This window comes from Lontra canadensis, unplaced genomic scaffold (assembly GCF_010015895.1).
Source record: "Lontra canadensis isolate GAN:19392208 unplaced genomic scaffold, GSC_riverotter_1.0 scaffold30, whole genome shotgun sequence".
In the NCBI taxonomy this organism is placed as follows: domain Eukaryota; kingdom Metazoa; phylum Chordata; class Mammalia; order Carnivora; family Mustelidae; genus Lontra; species Lontra canadensis.
In genome coordinates this window covers 2289190-2308967 of record NW_022631024.1, presented here as the reverse complement: position 1 = coordinate 2308967, position 19778 = coordinate 2289190, and the positions used below count along the sequence as shown (strand labels likewise).

Genomic DNA, 19778 nt, shown 5'->3' with positions numbered 1-19778 from the left:
AAGAAGGGCCCTGTTGCTGGAATAGGGGGCAGGGTTGGGAGGGCATCAGGTGCCCTCTAAGAGTCTTAGAATAACTTATGTAGTAACACAGAAGGTAGAGACTTAGGAAATTGTGCTCCAGGGAGGACCAGAGACCTCAGGAGGCAGGAAACACCCTGGACCACACCAGAGTGGCCTTCACAGATCTCACAGCTCCAGACAAGCCCCTTCTTTCCCTTCTGTTCTTCTTCTTGCCTGGATGCATCCTGGAAACCTCCCCATTTCCTGTCGTGAGGGCTGTGGGGAAATCTCTCTGGAACCTGCCTTTCTGTTCCCTCGACCCAAAGCTCAGCAGGCCCTGACTCTCTTCTCTCTGGTGTCCTGGAATTGTCTAATACTCCACATCACTGCGACCAGACTCCCAGACTTCCCATGCCAAACTTTAGTTCTCCTAGCCCAACCCCAGTGGACGCACACCTTCTAGAGACAGAGTGCCCAGGGCGGTCGTGGTTGTGAAAATCCCACATGTCGCTAAGAGACATGGGACAAGCACTGGACACTGTCCCCTAAAGCTGCTTCTAGCATCGCAGCCACTCCTGATAACACCTTTCTCCACACTGAAGTGCGGAGCCAACCTGTGAGGGCGAAGGAAGGAACAGAAGGGAAGAGCAGTTGTAACTCTCTGGGAGTCGGACCCATCTGCTCTCAGGTTACAGTCACGTCCTCAGAGGCCAAGAGGCACCGGGGGCAGCAGGGAACTTCGCTCCGGGCTCCCGATCCTGAGTGCTCCTCAGCCTCCCCAGCTACAGTGACCTGGAACACCCTCGTTGGGGGGTGGGTTACACGGGAGAGCGTTAGTACGACCGGGAGGGTAAGACACCAGAGCCAGGCTGCCTGGGTTCAAGTCCTGGCTCCGCCGCTTGCCAGCTGTGTGACCTTGGACAAGTTGCATAACTGCTCTGAGCCTCTGTCTCCTGTGCAAGATGGAGACAGTGATAAGGATTGCGCTCCCCACCACTGTGTTCATGTCGCGGCAGTACGGATGTCGGTTCTGGGCGCTGGTACACTCACGGTGCCTGGATCAGTGCCTGGCACAGCATAGGTGCTCAGTACTTACTATGTGAATGCCGGAATCAAAACAAAACACCTTGCCAACAGCCTGGGGTGTGGTAGCAGCTCACTCAATGCTTGCTGGGTGGGAATCCAAGTCCTGTGTGATCCGACCCTCACACACTGTTCTTTGCAAAGTCAAAGAGGAGGATGTGGCCATCTGTTTGCCCAGTTGGCATTGTTGTGGATGTGTGAACAGCTGCCACCATGTGCCCAGGGAGGAGAGCCACGTTCCCTGTCTCTGTCACCTCTCCTTCACCCACAAGGGAGGTGACGCTCATCCGAGCTCAGCAGGTGTCAGGACTTCCTCTTCGGGGTTCTCTCCTGGTTAGCTGGGGCTGATGGGCAGGGCCTACCCTGCCCTCTCCCCTGGGAAACACAACGGCGGGACTGAGAAGGAAGTGCCATCTACCCAGCGCCCGCGTCCACCCCCACCCCCACCTCCTCGGGTGTCCTCTGGCTCTGGCTCTGCAGGCTTGGCCTGCGCACAGCCTCAGGAGAGGCCCCCCTCTGCCCCGGCTGCTCACTGTGCCAGGAGTCTTGGTCAGCACCTGGGAGTCGCTCAGGCAAGCAGTGGGGCAGGAACAGCCGATGGCAAGGCCCAGGTGTCACCCACCTGGGTCATTAGTCCCCGAGCAAATGGGCTAGTCCTGTGCCATCACAGTGTCTTCAGCCCTCAGCCCCCATTCCAGGCTGTGACCAGACCCCGCTGCAGCCGTGGCCGCTCCCCCAGACTCACTTGACCAGCCACTGGGACAAGAGGCGCCCTGCCCCTTGGCTTGGGCTGAGGCCCAACCTGATACAGAGGGAGCAGGGACTTTGGGCCTGGGTTTGAAGCCTGGTTCCTGAGCTTCCTGACCGGGTGACCTCAGACAAGTCACCTACTCTCAGGTTAGCCTAGTAAGTGTCCCTGTCGTTAGTACGGGGGTAGTCCTGGTGGCCACCTGGGACTGTTTGAGGGCTTAGTACTCGAGTACGGAAGTGTGGAGCACGGTGCCTGGGTGCCTAGGGCATAGTCGTTCCTTCCAGTGACAGCCATCATGTTTCAGGTGCTGGCTAGGAGCTACGTACCTTTCCTATCTTTTTACCCTGAAACGTTTACTGAGTACCTACAGTGAGCCAACACTGTTCTTAGTATTGGGAATATAGCGGCAACTAGCCAAGGATGACCGCCTTGAAACGCTTACATTCGTGTGTGTGCATGTGTGAGTATGTTACAATAAGTGATGTATAGTATATAGAAAAGGGCATAGGGGCAGTATATGGGTGGGCTAATTCTAGGCAGGGGCAGGGAGGGCCTCATGGAGAAGGTGGCATAGGATCTGAGGTCCATGAAGGAGTCATCATGCCTATATCCACCCTGCCCGGGGCTGAATGTCCTGGCTGTCGGAAGCCTTAAGGAGTGTGGGGCTAGGAGTCCCCAGGTATAGTTTTTTGGTAAGTCTGCCCTTCCTCTTGTTGGTTTTTGTCTTTGGCTTTTTGCTTCCCAGCTGCAGAATGGCAGCTGCGGCTCCTGCCATCACAGCTGTGTCCAAAGCAGAGTGGATGCAGGGTGGGCAGGCAGAAGGCCCCTCTCACCCTATGCCTATGCCTCTTTTTTCTCTGAGGGCAGAATCGCTCCCAGCATCCACCAGCAGATGTCCTCCATCATGTCCATTGGCCAGAACTGGCCCAGACTACTCACGTCCCAGGCAGAAGGGAACAGGCTTGGCCCAGACTGACTACATCTCGGGGTTGTTGCTCTATTGCTTCCTTGATAGGGTCAGGGTTCTAGGGCAAAGCAGGAAGGGGAGGGGCAGTGGAGTGAGTAGTGCCTGTCCCAGGTACGTTGTTAGACTCTCAACTTACCTGGCAGAGAAAACTAAAAACCAGAGAAGTGGGTCCTGGTTTCCCAACAGTAAAGGGCAGACTCAGGATTTGAACTTGGGGCTGTGGGAGGCAACGCAGCATGCTCGTTAAATGCCTAGGTTGGCCAGCTGCTGTGTGGCCACATCATTTCAGCCCTCCTGCCTCAGTGTCCTCATTGGGATAATGGACATAACAATAGAAACCACAGAGGAAGAGAGAGGATTAAATGGGGCAATGCATCCAGTGCCTGGAATTCAGGAAATACTCAGTACGTTTAGTGACTAATTAATTTAACAAGTTATTCGTATTATCGGTGGGAGTGGCGTTCTCATGGTGCCGGCTCAGTGTCCTTTCCTGTAGGTGAATTTTTTTCCTGCCAAATGCTGGTTGAATTCCAGCAAGTGATTGAGGCAGATTACCCTGTGGTTGATAGGACTGTTATTACAGCTCCGTGATACAGGCTGTTTTATTCCCTCGTAACGGATTTATGGGGAGGTGGTGGGGAGGCGGGGAGGTTTGTTTCCATCCTCAGGGCTCAGAGGGGCCTGCCGCAGACAGCCGCTCCTTTTGGCTCTCTCCTCCCAGAATCTTCTGGGCTTGGAGCTGGGGATCCCAGGTCGGGGAGCAGAGTGACTGACTCCAGGCCACCGCATGAGCTGGACTCCAGGTGTGTGTGCCCTAGGCCCTGAAGGCAGAGAGCATGGGGGAAGGGGTGCGTTCTGTGGGCATGGCAGGGGATCGGAGCCGCACACTCTGTCCTCAGCCGGTCTCACTGACCTCCCCCAGATCTGGGCCCCACCTACCCCACTCCCACCTGGCCACTGTCTCAAGGTGCACACGCTTTCCTGAAGGACCTGGGTGGCAGTCTTCCAAAAATCCGAATGAATCTGAGCAGGTCTCTCTTTCACCTAAAGCCCAGTCTTCTAGGCCTGGCTCTTGACCCCCCACTGACTAATCTTGTCCCTTCCCCGGGTTCCCCACCTTGCTTTAGCCAAACAGAACCCTGCGGGACTCCTGGGGGCTATGCTGTGTCTGGGTTCTGAGCTTTTGCCACCTTCCTGCGCCCAAAATACTTGTGTGTGGTCGTTTATCAGCACAGCAGGGCAGTGCCCTGGGTTCGACGCTGGTACAGGGCACCGGGGCCACGGGACTGGACAGCGGGCGCAGTGGCTGTGACGCCCGCCACGGAGGCGCAGGGGATGCGCTGGCCCTCAGGGTCGTCCCGAAGGAGGCAGGGGTGGGGCTTTCACCTGCCCTCTTCTCCTAGTCCCTGGATGGGAGCTGCTGGGCGGGGGGAAGGTGAGCCACCAGCAGCCACCAGTCCCCGCCCTGGGGACAGGGACTGTGTCACATGCTCCTGTGATCCAGTGCCCCACACGAGGCCCAGACTTGGGGGCTGGGTGAGTGAGTGGAGCGAACCAGCCCCTGCTCAAGTGCACGGCGCATCCCAGCCTCTGAGGCAGCAGCGTCGGGGAGGACGCCCCGGCCTTCCTTCCAGGGCACCCCATCTGTGCACGCGAGCCCCATTGCTGGCCGGCCGGGGCCACCAGGAAGATAAGAACAACAGCCAGTGTTTTCTGAGTGCCTGTGCTGCGCCGGGCACGAACCCACGCCAGCTCGCAGCTGTCCCAGCCGCGGCGCTGCACTGGGCTGGGCGGGGCCATCACAAGGGGCTGCATTGTCAAGCCCATCCTCAGAGCCTGCCGTTTCCAGAACATCCATCACTCTGACGCTGCCGGGTGACCGTCCCCAGGTGCCCCCCTGAGAGCAACGGAGGGCTCGCAGATGCTGTCCTTTCTAATGTCGTCTTCCTTCGGGGGAGCAAACCGGGAACCGACTCTGGCCTGAAGGGGGTGGGGCCGCCCCAGAGCCTGCGGTCCTAGAACCCAACGCCCCAGAGGCGTTCTGTCTGTTGGACCCTCTCCTGACGTCCGCCAGCCTGCAGGAGTCAGCTGTGGCTCGGTGGCCTTGTCTGGCTTTGTCACATGCAAAGTGGAACCAACAGTGGCTGACGTTTGCCAAGCATTCACCGTGGCCCAGAAACTAGCCTGCATCTGTCTCTTAATGTGACCCTTTCCGTAGAAGTCCTGTAAGGCTATTTTCATCTTCTTTTTGTGGGTGGAGAGTTCGAGGCACGGAGAGATGAAGGATGTTGCCTGAGATCACACAGCAGCTCCCCGCATCGGGCAGTCTGGACCTGAGTCTGTCTCCTTCACCATCTCCACCCAGGGCGACTGAAGAATGAAGTGGGATTAATACATGCAAACGACTGTGTTCTCTTTGGGTCCCTTCCTTGTCCCGGTCTTAACCTGTTGAGGGATATTTTCTACCCTTTTGGGGTGAGTTCGGGGTCTTCTGGTGCAACTCCTCCTTTTCCCTAATTCCTCTTTCATACTCAAGACATACGCATGTTCCTGCAGGCTCCTTCATGGATTATGGGGCCTTCCGGAATCAGCCCCCAGCCTCCCCTGCTTGTCCCCTAGCCCCCCAGCTCCCCCTCAGCGCTCCCCGCCTAGGCCATAATGACTCACCCCACAATCCTATCCTGAGCAAAGCACGCTCCCCTACTGCCGCGTGCTGACCTTGGAAAGCCCTTCCCACCCCTGCTGGCCCCTGCCGGGTTGACTCCTGCTCACTCTCCAATCTCATCAGAGCTGTCACCTTCTCCGGGAAGCCCCCCAACCACCACCCTCGCCCCCGGTCAGGACCTTGCACCTTCTCTGCATTGTTGTGGCCTCTGAGCTGCCCCATTGCGCTCTGATCACACTGTCCCATGAAGGTCGGCTTCCTGGTCTCTGTGCCCTTCTGCTGAGAATTTTGGGAGCAGGACTGGTCTGGGTAGTCTCTTGGTCCCCTGGCCCAGCAATGGGTCTGCACTCGGCAAGTGCTCCCTGTGTCTCTAGAAAGAAGGGCAGCTGAGGCCATACTGCCATGGGCCGCTGGAATGAGTGGCAGAGCAAGAGACTCCTGGGGAGTGGGCAGGGGACCCCTGGCTGGTGGGAGATCCCCAGGGAGGCAGAGTGGACTTAGCCTTGATGCTAAGGAGGATGGAAGGTGAAGGAACCTGGGGCCAGAGCAGACTCTCCCTGACTGAAGGGTGTGGTGAAGGGAAGCTTGGAGGGGGGGGGGGTCTGTGGTCCCCACGGTGTGGAGCACAGGTAAACACCTGAAATGTCACATCACTCTAGAGAATTCTAGGGGTCACCGCCTTCATTGCCTTTCTTTTCCTGCACTTACAGCTGTGGCCCAGGAGGGAGAGGGATGTCCCCAAGGCCACGCAGTAAGTTGGAGGCAGAGCTGGGGCAGCTGATCTGGAATGTTCCAGGCCTGAATCGGTATGCCCTTTGGGATAGGCCAAGGACTCCGGAGTCTGCTATGCCGCCCCCCCACGACATTCACGTCCCCCTCAGGCCCTCAAATAGCGATCTCCTGTCCCTCCTGCAGGTGAACCTGGTGCTGGGAGACGGCCGGTCCCTGGGCCTCACAATCCGCGGGGGAGCCGAGTACGGCCTGGGCATTTACGTCACCGGCGTGGACCCGGGCTCAGAAGCCGAAAGCAGCGGACTCAAGGTGAGCGGCCCAACTCCCTCAGGCTGGGGACGGGTGCCAGGGCTGCACACGCAGGGCTGGGTGAGAAGGAGCTGTGCTTGGAGCTCTTTGCAGCTGATTTCGGTCAGACCTACAGCAGGATGGTCACACCTCCCTCCCTTGAGGCCTGGTTGCAGCTGGAAGCCCCCCTGGCTGCAAGAGGAAGCGGTAAGAGCCGTGCCTCCACCTCCCGAGCCCATCTCCCAGCAGTCCTCAGAGCCGGGCAGCCTTCCACATGGTGCTGGGTGGCGGGCCAGCTGAGCTCTTCATGACCGCTGTTTTGCAAACACCGCCGGTGGCTGCAGTGGCCCTGACCTCAGGTTCATTGTGGAGCATGGAGAGGGAAGAGCGGAGAAAGCGGGAGCTGGGTTGAGCTCACACCCGGCAGCTCCCGGGTGCCAGTCTGTCAGGGCAACCAGCAATTATTGAAATAGTATTGTTAGCTCGAGCTTTAGAGAAGGCTGACTGCGTCCAGGTCCTGGTCATTGACTTCACACGTAGCTCATTGAACCCTCAGGCTGCCCTTGGCGGGAGGTGGCTCTGACCCACATTTTCCAGTTGTTCAGGTGGACACGTAGAGAAGGTGAAACTGAGTTGCCCAGGTCACGGTGCTGATGGTTGCGGACCGGAGGGAGCCCAGGCGTCTGTTCCGCAGCCGGTGGCCTTAGCCGCTACGTTGCACCACCCTGCCAGAACTTGCTCAGGGCTTTGAGGGGCAGTGACAGTGAGCAAGGCAGGGACAAGGACCTGGAGCCCAGGAGACAGATCACCTAAAGTGGCGGTGTGTGTTGGGGGTAAATCTTGATGTCAGGGAAGCCAAGGCAGCAGTGATGGGAGCAGTGGACCCAGGTGGCAGCCGAGCCCGCCTTGCATAATGAGATAGTTTGGGGTTGGAGGGGCTGGGGAGGAAGGGGTGACCCTGAGGGAGCCAGAGGGTTTCACCGTGGGTAACCAGACAGCCAGGGAATGAAACACAAAATGAGATTGTGTCTTCACAATCTCAGCTTTTTTTAGGATAGATGATGCAGTTGGAAGAGCTCTGGGCTTGGAGTCTGGGAGATTGGGTTCGAATCCTAGCTTTGCTGTTTTTTCTTTAATAGCTGGGTGACCCTGGGGAGCCCCTCCAGCTGTCCGAGCTTCCCTTCCCTCTCCCAGCTGAGCATCATAAATAACACCTCTTTCTCAGGATTGTTGAAAAGATGAGAGGAGGAACAAGCTGACAATGACATTAATAATGAAGGTTAAGTTTATTGAGCGTCGCTGTCACAGACTGAATGCTTGTGTCCCCCACATTCATCTGTGCAATCCCTGACCCCCAACATGACGGGGTTAGGGGCGAGCCTTTGAGAGGTGCTTAGGTCAAGGGGGTGGAGCCTCATGAATGGGATTCGTGTCCTTATTAAAGGGTCCCGACCCCCCAGAGCTCCCTCGTTGCAAGTGAGGATGCAAGAAGTGTGCGATCTGCACCCGACCTTGCTGGTCCCTGACCCCAGGCTTCCAGCCTCCAGAACTGCGAGGAATGAATGTCTTGGATATAAGCCACCCAGTCTGCCATGTTTTGCCACAGCAGCCCTGATAGCCCGAGACAGGCTTCTGTTCCTCCCCATCTTTGTGCTGTTAAATCACATCCCCACAACACGTCTGGGAGAGCAGCTTCTCGGGTTAGCCCATTTTACAGGTGCAGCAGCCGAGGCTCAGACCGTCACACAGCAAGTGGGAGGCAAAGCGGGGACTCCCGTGCGGGGATCAGGATTCTGGCTAGCTGGGCCGGCAGTAGAGGCCCCACAAGCATGGGTTGGGTCTGGTTGATTCTGAAATGCCTCTGGGTCCCCAGAACGCATGCCGTGCGAGAAAGATGACTTCCAAGAGGAAGCAGTCTCCCAGTAGCCTGTGTGCACATTTTGTTTTTTAAGAAGTTCATTATTTTGGGATAATTTTCGATTTACTGAGAAGTCACAAAGGTATTTCCCATTTATCCTTCATCCAGTTTCCCCTGACATCAACATGTTATGTAATAACCTCAGTATGTCCATCAAGGTCAAGAAACTGACGTTGGTAAGATGCTATTCCACAAACCACATGCTTTCTTCCGGGTCACCAGTTTTTTCACTAATGTGATCTACTTCAGCCAACCACATTGCATTTGTCCTGTGTGCAGTTTTCATTCCATTTATTTCTTAACCCGCCCCCCATTTCAAAAAAGATGAGCGGCAGCTTTTCGTCACTGAATAAAGTTTTGTTTTTTTTAAGTGAATGAGTGAGGAGATTGGGGAGAAGAAATATGGGGGCTGAGAGAAAGAGATGAAACCAGGTTGAAGGTCTTTCCCAGAGCACTCACTACAAGGTGGGATGCAGATTTGGCCCTGAGCTTCCTGGCAGCCAGTGCAAAGAGGGAAGCAGATCAGAGATGTCTGTGAGGTGAAAACAGATCACCCGTGCTCAAGAAGCCTGGTTATTCCTGAGCCTGGGAGCACTTTTCCTGTGGTCTCTTATAGAGAGAATGCCATGTGATGATGTGAGCTGTGTCCTCCATGACAGGAAATGTATGAGCACGTTCTCTACTCTGTTGGGGGTGGACGGATTCTGATCGAATCCATGTTAAAAGAAAGAGGGAGGGAGCGTGAGAGAGGATGTATTAGGGTCTGGGCAGAGAGCCCTGGGCACGTTCTCCGTCTCTGTCTCTCTCATCCCTGACAGATGGCAGCTTTTATTATCACGTTGTCCACTTAGTGAGGAGTCACTGTGCCAGACCTGTGCAAAAGGCTTCACAGTGTTATGTGATTTTTAGGAAGAGGTGCGGGAAAGGAATGTTCTCGTCCCCATTTTACAGGTGGCAGATTCGGGAGCGGTGTTAAGCACCTTGCCCGAGGTCACCCAACTAAGACGTGCTTGGTCCGCACCCGGCCTGCACACTTAAGTCCCTGTTCTTTTTGTTGTTGTTGCCGCCTTTTCTTTTGAATTTTATTCCGTTTTATTTAAATTCAGTTAATTATCATATAGTGCATTATTAGGTTTAGAGGGAGAGTTCAGTGATTCATCAGTTGTACATAACATCTGGGGCTCATTCTACCCCGTGCCCTCCTTAATGCCCATCACCCAGTGACCCCATCCCCCCATGTCCTTAACCACTAGGCTTCACTGCCTTGCCTCTTGGTGATAACAGGTGTCACTGTTTCCAGTTCAGAGCTGAAGAGACGGAGGCTCATGGAATTGCAGGTCGAACTCTTTCTAATGTCAGAGCTGGGATTTGAACCCAGGCCTGACACACTCTGGGCTTGCCTTGTATAGGGGAGGGCAAGAGCCTAGGACCTGCCGGTGATCAGGCCATGTCCTTCCCCTCACTGGATCTCGGTCTCCCTGCTTGGACAGCAAGCAGCTGAATAGTTGGGCTGGATGAGTTTGGAGGCTTTCTCCCAGATTTGCACGTTTTCCCAGCCCGAGAGCCAGAAGGTGCCCAGGTGCCAGGAACATACTCCGTTTCCCTTCACCTGTGGGTCCCCATAGCCACAGAGAGACGGCAAAACAGGTAGCCTGTTGGCAGGTGTTTTATGAGGGAGGGAGGGAGGGAGGAAGGAAGGAGGAAGAAAGAGAGGGAAGGAGGAAGGAAGAGAGGGAGGGAGGGAGGAAGAGAGGGAGGGAGGGAGGAAGAGAGGGAGGGAGGGAGGAAGGGGGGGAGAAAAGGAGAGTAGGAGGGAGAGAGGGAGGGAGGAAGGAAGGAAGGAAGAGAGGGAGGGAGGGCAGGAGGGAGGGGACATTACGTAAAGGCAGTGAGTGTCCATGGCTGCCTCTCCTTCCCTTCCTTCCTTTTAATCAGCAAGTATATACCGAGGACTCCTGCGTGCCAGACACAGTGCTCGCCTCACAGAGCTGAGCAAGACAGAGTCTCTGACCTCCAGGAGCTTGCTTTCTAGTGGGAAGACAGGGCAGGTCAGAGGTGGAATGACTCAGTTGTTTAATTACAATCAGGATAAATAACAAGAGGGCAAAGCCCATGGAACTGTGTGGGTGTATAACAGGGGAGACTAGCTCCTGGATATCCGGGAAGGCTTCCTGGAGGAAGTTGAAATCTAATAGGAGACAGGAAAATTAATGACGTGAAGGAGGAAATGAGGATTCCAGGCAGAAAGAACAGTAAACGCTTAAGTAAACGGAGTGAGATGTTCCCAGATGCCCAGGAAGGCCCATGTGGCTGATGCAGAGAGCCAGGTGGGGGGAAGGTGCCAGTTGATGCTGACAAAGTGAACGGCGCCCGATCACATGGGGTGTGTCATTTCACCCAAGACCGTGCAGCCGGGAAAAGATGAGGTTCAGCAACCACAGTTAGTAATAAGGAAGGATGCCCAAGGTCTGTGATTAAGTGGGGAGCACAGGTTGCAACACCGCGGACCTCACAGGATCGCACTCAGACTGCAGATGCGTGTGCAAATATTTACAGAGAACGCGGAGCAGCTGTCACACCGACCTGTCCCAACGTGTCAGCGTGTTTCCCGAAGGCGGTGGGATGACCAATGACTTCCACATCCCTGCGCGGGGTCTGAGTGGAGCGAATATTACTTTTATATAAGCATGAAAGCAGCAACGTTTGGAAACAAGGCAGTGGAAGAATATTCCACGGAAGTTTTCCGGTCCCTTCAGCTTGCTACCCAGTGGCGGGCAGTCAGAGGCTTTATTTGCTCATAAAATGCCCGCCCCCAGAAGAGGCTTTTCCTTCTTCGGTCCCCGCCGCAGTAAAGCACTTTGCATCCCCCCCGCCCCCCGCCATAATCTCACGTTCCCCCTCCGAGTTCCTGTGAATGTGCTAACACCTGCCCACACTCGCTTGGGCACCCAGGACTGATTAATTCCGTTTGTTGCCAACGTGCTGTCAGTGGAATCAGGCATACTGAAATGGAATAAAGGGGCTTGGCTTGGTGGGTGGTGGAGCCAAGAACAGGCTTTATTTGTCAGTAGGGCTCCTTGCTGCTGTGCAGAGCTTTCCGGGGATGGAAACGCTGCCTTCTGCCTGGCTTCCAGCTGCTCACTTCGCTTCTGAGTCCAGGGGAGGGCAAGTCAAGTGCTAGGGGGAGCAGTTCTCAGGAGGGGGTCAGGCACTTCCCCGCACTTACCCTGGGGGTGGCGGGGGTGGAGCTTGCCGCTGTCCCAACCTCCCAGTAGGGGCTAACACCCCCACCCCCGCCTTCAGCATTTACCTTTAGAACTCTCATGTTCCTTTGCACCTGCCTCCCCTGCCCCAGCTTCTAGCCCCCCACCGCAGAACCTTATTTGTTCCTTTGAGGACAGCCAGATCGACTGGCATTTAAAAATAATAATAATGATGGCAGTTGCTGCTTATCCACCAGTTATTATGAATCGGGCACTGTGCTCAACCTTGTGGGATACACGCCTACGTAATCCTCCCAGTAGCCCCATGGTGGGCATCAACAGTGCAGTTTCGTAGGTGAGCACTTGAGGCCCAGAGAGGTGCAATAGCTTGCCCGGGATCACACAGGGATCTGGGGCCCTGGTCCCTCAGGCCCTCCTCCAAAGGCCACGTGCTTTGCTGTCACCTCGCTAGTCCACTAACTTGACCAGATAACAAAAGAACACAAAGACAGGAAATGAAGGACATGTGTTCTTCTCAGGAGCCACCAAGCTTCTCAAGCCCAGTGCATTTGTCTGGATCCTGCCCTGTCACACAGTCTTTACCCCTGAGCTCAGGCCAGGGTCGGAGGCCCATTTAGTTGCCACTGGTGGGAGTAGGCTGCCATCCTGGCTGGGGGTCTTCTGAGCAGACCCACTTCTGAGCAGACGCTCCCAAGAGCGTCCCACATTCTGGGTCACCACACTGCTGCTTGCAGCTGGGTGACAGACTATGTCTGGGGTAGTGTCGGTGTCCCAGTGGCTGGGGACAGCCTGCTGCCTTGCAGATCTGCTCTCTCTGCTGGGCCTCGCTGGAGCCTACGCAGTGTGGCGGCTTTGTTGGTGAAGCCGGAAGGGCTGGGCTGACCCCTCTTTGGATGGGCTTTGCCAGTGTCTGTTCCCCTGACTCTTCCTGTCTAGATTGGGCGCAGGCAGCGCCCCTCTAACGAGCACCCACCAACAGCAGGTGATCTACCCGTGTCACCCCTGCACCGTTGTCACAACTCAGGGAGGGGGGGGCGGAGAACTCCTTCATCCCATCGTAAACGGTGAGTGTTTATTTTATGACTGTCCCTGTGGGCCAGAGCTTGGTGGTTCTTTAAACACTTCATCTCCCTGCCCACGACAGAGCCTGGCACACAGCAGGTACTCGGGAAATATTTCTTCAATGAACGAGTGTGTCTGGCCTAGGCAGGCCCCAAACCAGGTCTTTGGACCCCAAAGCTGCAATCTTGACCTCTGTTACATTTGCATTCTGACCTGACTACACAGAGCTTGCTTTTTTTTTTTTTAAGGACATCCCACTAAGAAGTGTTGGTGATCATCACGAACTGAGCACTAAGACCCTTTCCCTGAGAGGTGCTTGCCTTTATGTTGAAGGGAGCTGAGTGGCCACCGTGGCCCACAGCTCATCACAGGGGCCATGTGGGCCTCGGGTGCCACCCCCACCTCTCCCTGATAGAGGGTAGGTGGCAGGAGTCCATCTGTGCGGACAGATCCCAGCCCCCTAAGCTCCCATTTTATACATGAGGATGCTAAGAGTCAGCAGGAGGGGAAGGGACAGGCTGAGGGTCATGGGGGGGGGGCAGGACCCCCGCACAGAGCTGCTACCTACATCATCGGGCAGTCTGACCTTGTATCCCCATGCTTCCCCAAAACAGTTCTGCTGAGAGAGAAGCAACAGCTTGGCAAACTCTCCCAAGGCTGCTTCCTGCTTATTCTTGGTGGGGGGAGAGGCGTGGCTACCACGTATTACCTGTTTAGTGAGGATCCTGTAAGGGGATTTTTATTTGTGATTGTGGCTGATTTTTATGGCAGTCCAACGAGACAGCAAAAACTCGGTGTTCGTATTTATATAATTCCTGACAGAAAAATCTTAGATAATTAGCAAATATTACAAACACTTCTCAGTCTACAAATTCTACAACTTAGATGAATAGACCAATTTCTTGAAAGATGTGAACTATGAATGCTCAAAAAGGAAAAATAGAAAAACCTGGAGTTCTTTGTATGTGTCAGAGAAGTTGAATTTGTATTCAAAAACCATCCAAAGAAGAAAACCCAGGTCCGGATGCTTTCACTAATGAACTTTTTTGAACAGTTAAGGAAAAAAATACTCTGCTATCTCTTCCTGGAAATAAAAGATGAGACAATGTGGGGTGCCTGTGTGGCTCAGTCTGGTTGGGTGTCCAGCTCTTGGTTTCAGCTCAGGTCTTGGTCTCAGGGTCGTGAGATCGAGCCCCAGATTGGGCTCTGCACCCAGCAAGGAGTCTGCTTGAGATTCTCTCTCTCCCTCTCCCCCACCCTACACTTTCTCTCTCTCTCTCTCAAGTAAATAAATCTTTTAAAAAAAAAAAAAGGACCGTGCTTCCCAGTCCATTTTATGAGGCCAGTGTCATGTGATCTCATGACCAAATACATACATCGCAAGAAAACTACTGACCACCGCCCTCCAGGATATGTTGAATGCAAAAATACTCAGCAAAATATTAGCAAATCAAGTCTTTGAATCTGTAAAAGGGATATATACCATGACCATGTGGGGATTCCTTTTTCCAAGGAATGCAAGGCTGGATTGACATGTGAAAATCAGTGTTATTAGCAGACTAAAGGAAAAAAAAGATGAATGGAAAAAGCACTTAACAAAATTCAGTGTCCAGTTATGATAAGAACACTAGGAATCAAAGGGAACTTCCTTGACTCAATGACAGGCATCCAACAAACCTCCAGTTAAACATCCTTAACGGTGAGAAACATTCAGAATCAGCCTGTGAACACCTACAACAAAGCTATCTTCTAAGAAAGAAAAAAGCTTTCTACTAAGTGCTTTCTTCTAAGGTTGAAATGAGGCAAAAATGTCTTCTCTCGCCACTCCTGTCCAGTATCAGTGCAGTAAGTCAATAAGAAGAATAAAAGGCACACAGATATGAAAAGAAGAAATGACACCCTATTTACAAAGACCGATTGTCTACGTGGAAATTTCCGAAGAATTTCCAAAGAAGCTTCTAGACCCACTAAATGAATTTAGCAAGGTAGAATGATAACAAAGTCAGCCTACAGAAATCAGTTGTATTTCTATAAGCTGGCAACGAGTTACTGGAATTCAGAATTCACACATACAATTTTGAGTAGCACCCAAAAGTCCTCAAGCATAAATAACAAAACGTGTCATATTTACATGCTGACAAGTACAAAACAGAAGAGACGTAAATAAATGGAGAGAGGCACTGTGTTCATGGCCAGGAAGGCTCAGTGTGATTGAGATGTCAGATCTCCCTAATTTGATCTGGATTCAGGGCAATCCCCATTTCCAAGTCTAGTAGGTTTTTTGGTAGATATTTACAATATGATTCTAAATATTTAAATGGACAGGCAGAAAAACTAGGTGAGTCAAAACAATTCTCAAATGGAAGAGCACTGTTGGAGAATTCGCTCCCTGACTTTGGGACTTAGGGTAAAGCTGCATTAAGCAAGATAGCGTGGGCAGTATTGGGGGGGGGGGGGACATCCACAGCGATCAGTGGACCAGAGGAGTGAGTCCAGAAATAAACCTCCACAAATATACTTAGCTGATTTTTGGCAGAAGCACAAGGGTAATTCGATGGAGAAAGGATAGTCCTTTGAACAAACAGTGCTGGAACAGTTGGATGTCTGTGGGCAAACAGGTGACCCTTACCCAAACCTCAGCCCCTTCCATGAAAATTCACTCAAAATGGAGAAGATAAAGCCAGACTGCCTATTCTGGGAACGTGCAGGAGAAAATCTGTGTGACCTCGGGTAAGAGTTTTTAGATACAACCTCAGAAGCAAGATCCGTAAAAGAAAAATTTGACAAATGGGATTTTGTCAAAATTAAAAATGTCTCTGCAGGAGACACTTGCAAGAGAAAGGAAAGATAAGCCACAAAGTTGGAGAAGAAAAATGGGTTCTGATCATGTTTTTGACAAAGGACTTGTCTCAAGAATTTCTGAAGGACTCTCGGAATGGGCAGCAGATCTGTGAAGGGGTTTTGTACAAACTGCGATGGGGGACACGTGGCTCCGTGCCCTTGTTGAGACCCACAGAACCCGACGCCGAAGGGTGGACTTTACTGTATGTAAATTTTTAAAGATTAGCTGTGGGGGCGTAGACGGAGTGCAGACTGAGCCAAAGGAAGACAAAGAACCTAACTGTGTTACTGGTGATCCACACCACCGCGCTGAGGGAGGATGGAGAGGAAAGGCACTCATTGAAGTAATTTTGGAAAACATTGTTTTGACTGATGCTGTAAGGCAGAGACAAGGACAACTATACACAAACACTGTATTCCAGTTGGCACTTTGGGTTTGGTTTTTTTTTTTTTTTTCCTCAAAAGCATATGGGGACGCCTGAATGGCTCAGCTCGTTATGCGTCGTGATCCTCAGGGTCATGAGATCGAGCCCCACGTCAGGCTCCGCACTGGGTGTGGAGCCTGCTTGAGTTTTCTCTCTCTCTCTTCCTCTCTGACCCTTCCCACCAAAAAAGAAAAAAAAAAGCACATAGATTGGGAATTCTGAAACTACTTCATTTGTACACTAAGGTTGAAAAACTAAGTAGCTGTTGGGTTTTTTTTAAAGATTTTATTTATTTATTTATGTGACAGAGAGAGATTGCAAGTAGGCAGAGAGGCAGGCAGAGAGAAAGGGAGAAGCAGGATCCCTGCTGAGCAGAGAGCCCAATTCGGGGCTCGATCCCAGGAGCCTGAGATCATGACCTGAGCCCAAGGCAGAGGCTTAACCCACTGAGCCACCCAGGTGTCCCACCTATATTTTAGATAATGAGAGCCAAGTTTTCGCTTTTAGAAAAACATTACAAGTAAGGAAAGGAAAGTAGGAAATAAACCTTGTGGGACTGAAAGGTATCAATATGGACACATTTATCAAAAAGAGAGACAAAATGTAGATGTGTACACATGCAGCTACAGAAATAGAGCTGTGTATACGGATGATTTAGAACATGTAGGTATAGTTCTTTGCTCTTTTCATGTAGAAGGCCTAGAAGCAGGGACACCCCAATAAAAAAGGTACACTTAAGTACCCAGATCTTAGTTTCTAAATACTTTTTTCTTTTTAAAAGATTTATTTATTTGTTTGACACAGAGAGAGAGAGAGAGATCACAAGTAGGCAGAGAGGCAGGCAGAGAGAGAGGGAGAAGCAGGCTCCCCGCTGAGCAGAGAGCCCCATGAGGGGCTCGATCCTGGGACCCTGAGACCATGACCTGAGCCAAAGGCAGAGGCTTAACCCACTGAGCCACCCAGGCACCCCTAAATACTATTTTCTAAATAAAAGGAGCCGGGGACAGAGGGTGGTGCCTAGGTGGCTCAGTCTGGTAAGTGTTTGTCTTCAGCTCAGGTCATGATCCCAGAGTTTTAGGATTGAACCCCGTGTCAGGCTCTGTGCTCAGCGGGGAGCCTGCCTCTCCCCTGGCTTCCCTCAGCCCTGCTTGTGCACATGTGTGTGAGCATTCTCTCTCTTGCTCTAATAAATAAAATCTTAAAAAAAAAAAAAAAAAGGAGCCAGGGATCTCTGTAGAAATGGTGATTCCAGGTCTTGGGCTGGAAAGGTACAAGAGGAGCCAGGGGCGTCCTGTAGTAGGTCCCACAAAGTAAGGCTGTGGGGCAAGGTGGGTCACGGAACCCACCAGCAGATCAGAAGAGCTCCTGGTGGCCGGAGAATGCCGGAAACAGCCGTGAGTCTGTACTAATGTAATTACATAAAGAATGAAATAAATAGATGAGGGAGAAGCAACCACTCTTCCCTAAGGAAAAACTCCCATTAATAAACACAGAAGGAATACGGGAGGAGGAAATCACTGTTAAAATGTTCCATTATAGTGACAATTACGGCAGGCAAGATGCGCCCGTGGGTGTGAAACAGCGGACAGGGGTTTAGGCAGAAACAGGATTATTTTCCTTGCATAGTGTGGAAACGTCTCCACCAAAATATTTCCTAATTGTAAAAGGAAAAATAATAAGTTCACAGTAGAGACTCCTGGCAGATACCAACTTGGCTACGTGTGTAATACATATTTTTTTTAAAATTTTATTTATTTATTTATTTGACAGATCATAAGTAGGCTGAGAGGCAGTCAGAGAGAGAGGAAAGGAAGCAGGCTCCCCGCTGGGCAGAGAGCCCGATGCGGGGCTCGATCCCAGAACCCTGGAATTATGACCTGAGCTGAAGGCAGAGGCTTTAACCCACTAAGCCACCCAGGTGCCCCATACATATTTTTAAAAAATCCTTACTTTTTCTTTTGCTACGTGTAGAGATCGTTGTAGAAAAGTCAGTCACAGCCCGACTCAGGTCCTCCCTTTGTCCAGCCCTGGAATGTGATGACCGTCAGCCGCTGGCTTGTCTTTCCAGACCTTTCTCTGTTTGGCCTGTGGCCCCCGTGGTGTCTCAGCGACTCTTCCTGTTCCTTCTGGTCCTTTTATGACCCGACCATTGGCCTCTTAGAAAATTGCATCTCTTTTTCATTCCAAAGCTGACATCTCTGATTTGTCAGACTTGGAGTCTGTTATTTTGTTCCATGAGAGCACTGAGATGGGCCAAGGCGTGTTCTAGAACTCTTGCTGTGGTCACTTTTAGCACTGGGATTGAAAACCTCCAGTGTTCTCTCTTCTGTCAGCGAGAGAGCACATGCCGAGGAGAAAGGGCAGACTGTCTCCTGAGTGCACCTGTTTTCTTGTCTTCCTTGAGCGGGGTCTGGAGAGAGCCCCGTGGGCTGGGTCCCGCTCCCCCCCGCCCCCCCAGCACCCCAGGGCCCGTGGGTCTCTCCTGTGGTTGGAGCACTGCCGGCAATAGGGTGGGCACCAGGTGCCAGCGGTCTGAGGAACAGTGAGGTGCGTGTGACACAGCACCTGGATTTGGGTCCCCTATGTGCTCCGCGTTGAAATTGCGAACGGGCGGGGTGGGCGTAAGGGACAACCGACGGCAGGGACTGCCGGTGGCTGGTGCTGGGCCGAGAAATTGGTGACAGCCAGCCTCCCCTGAGTCATTATTCTAGTCCTGGCACCCCACAAAGTGACTTTCACGTAAGTCCATGTTGTATCATCCTTCACAGAAAGATAAGCAAACTGAGGCTCAGAGAGGTCATCACTTGCTCGAGATCACACAGCAAAGAGGAGGTAGAACTAGGCTGGGGACTGGCTCCAGGAAGCCCCCGTTAGCTGCTCCGCCCTTCAGCCCTGAATCCGCACGATGGGGGCAGGCACTCCGCCCTCCTGCCCTGCTCCTGCCCCGGTTCTCAGCTGTCCGCACACCAGCGACAGCTGCCCAGGGTTTCCACACACTGTGCTTTTGGACCCGGAACCTGGAGGAGTCTTCTGGACGTTCGAAATATGCTTCAGTAAAAGCGTGGTGAAAATGGCAGGAGGTGTGGCAGCATGGAGTCAGTAATAATCATAACAAGGGGCAATGATCATAGAAGGAAGTTAGGGTAGAGCCGTCTTCTCACTCTTCCTACTTGGCGGTAACAATAATAGTGATCACCAGCATTTGGGGAGGGCCTCCTGTGCCGGCCAGGGTGCGCAGTGAGTGCTGTGCCCATGCCAAGTCCCTGACTCCTCCCAGCAACCCCGTAGGAGGCACTAGTAGCACCCCCATTTTAGAGACGGGCAGCCAAGGCCCAGAGAGGTTAAGTAACATGCCCAAGGAGCCACAGCTAGTAGGTCGAAGAGCTGGTATTGGAACTCAGGCAGGACTGATGCTTAGTCACAGAAGGCCCATTCGCCACCCCCCCTCCCCTCCAGCCAACCCCGGGGGTCACTTAGAGAACTTCCAGAGGCTGTCCCTGGTGGAGTGGTTCTTGGGCAAACTGGGGGAGGAGCACAGGACAGAGGGATATTTCTGCAGTCTGCGCAATAGCAACGGCACGAGAGAAGCCGCCTGCTGACCACGCCCCGCAGACCCAGGCCCACCCAGGTGCGTTCTGCATCCTGCGGTTCTGTCCTCATCACCGCCCCACGAGGGAGAACGGGTAGTCGTCATCCCTGTTTTATGCACGAAGGAACCCGAGGTTCCGTGGGATTAAGCAACCCGCCCCATTGCATGCTCTCGATTGGCAGAGAACGGGTGACTCAGATGCGGGGCCCACGGAGGCCACATGCTCGCCTCTG

The 19778-nt window shown here is 52.9% G+C and overlaps 1 protein-coding gene across 2 annotated transcripts in view; it reads left to right on the top strand.

Moving 5' to 3' along the window:
- The window catches only part of WHRN (whirlin), an 85966-nt gene that overhangs the window by 25874 nt on the left and 40314 nt on the right, over positions 1 to 19778 (top strand). For both annotated transcript variants that reach the window (XM_032865694.1, XM_032865693.1), the window contains exon 3: positions 6382 to 6507. In XM_032865694.1, the coding sequence (XP_032721585.1) occupies positions 6382 to 6507 (126 nt within the window). The remainder of the gene's footprint in view (positions 1 to 6381; positions 6508 to 19778) is intronic.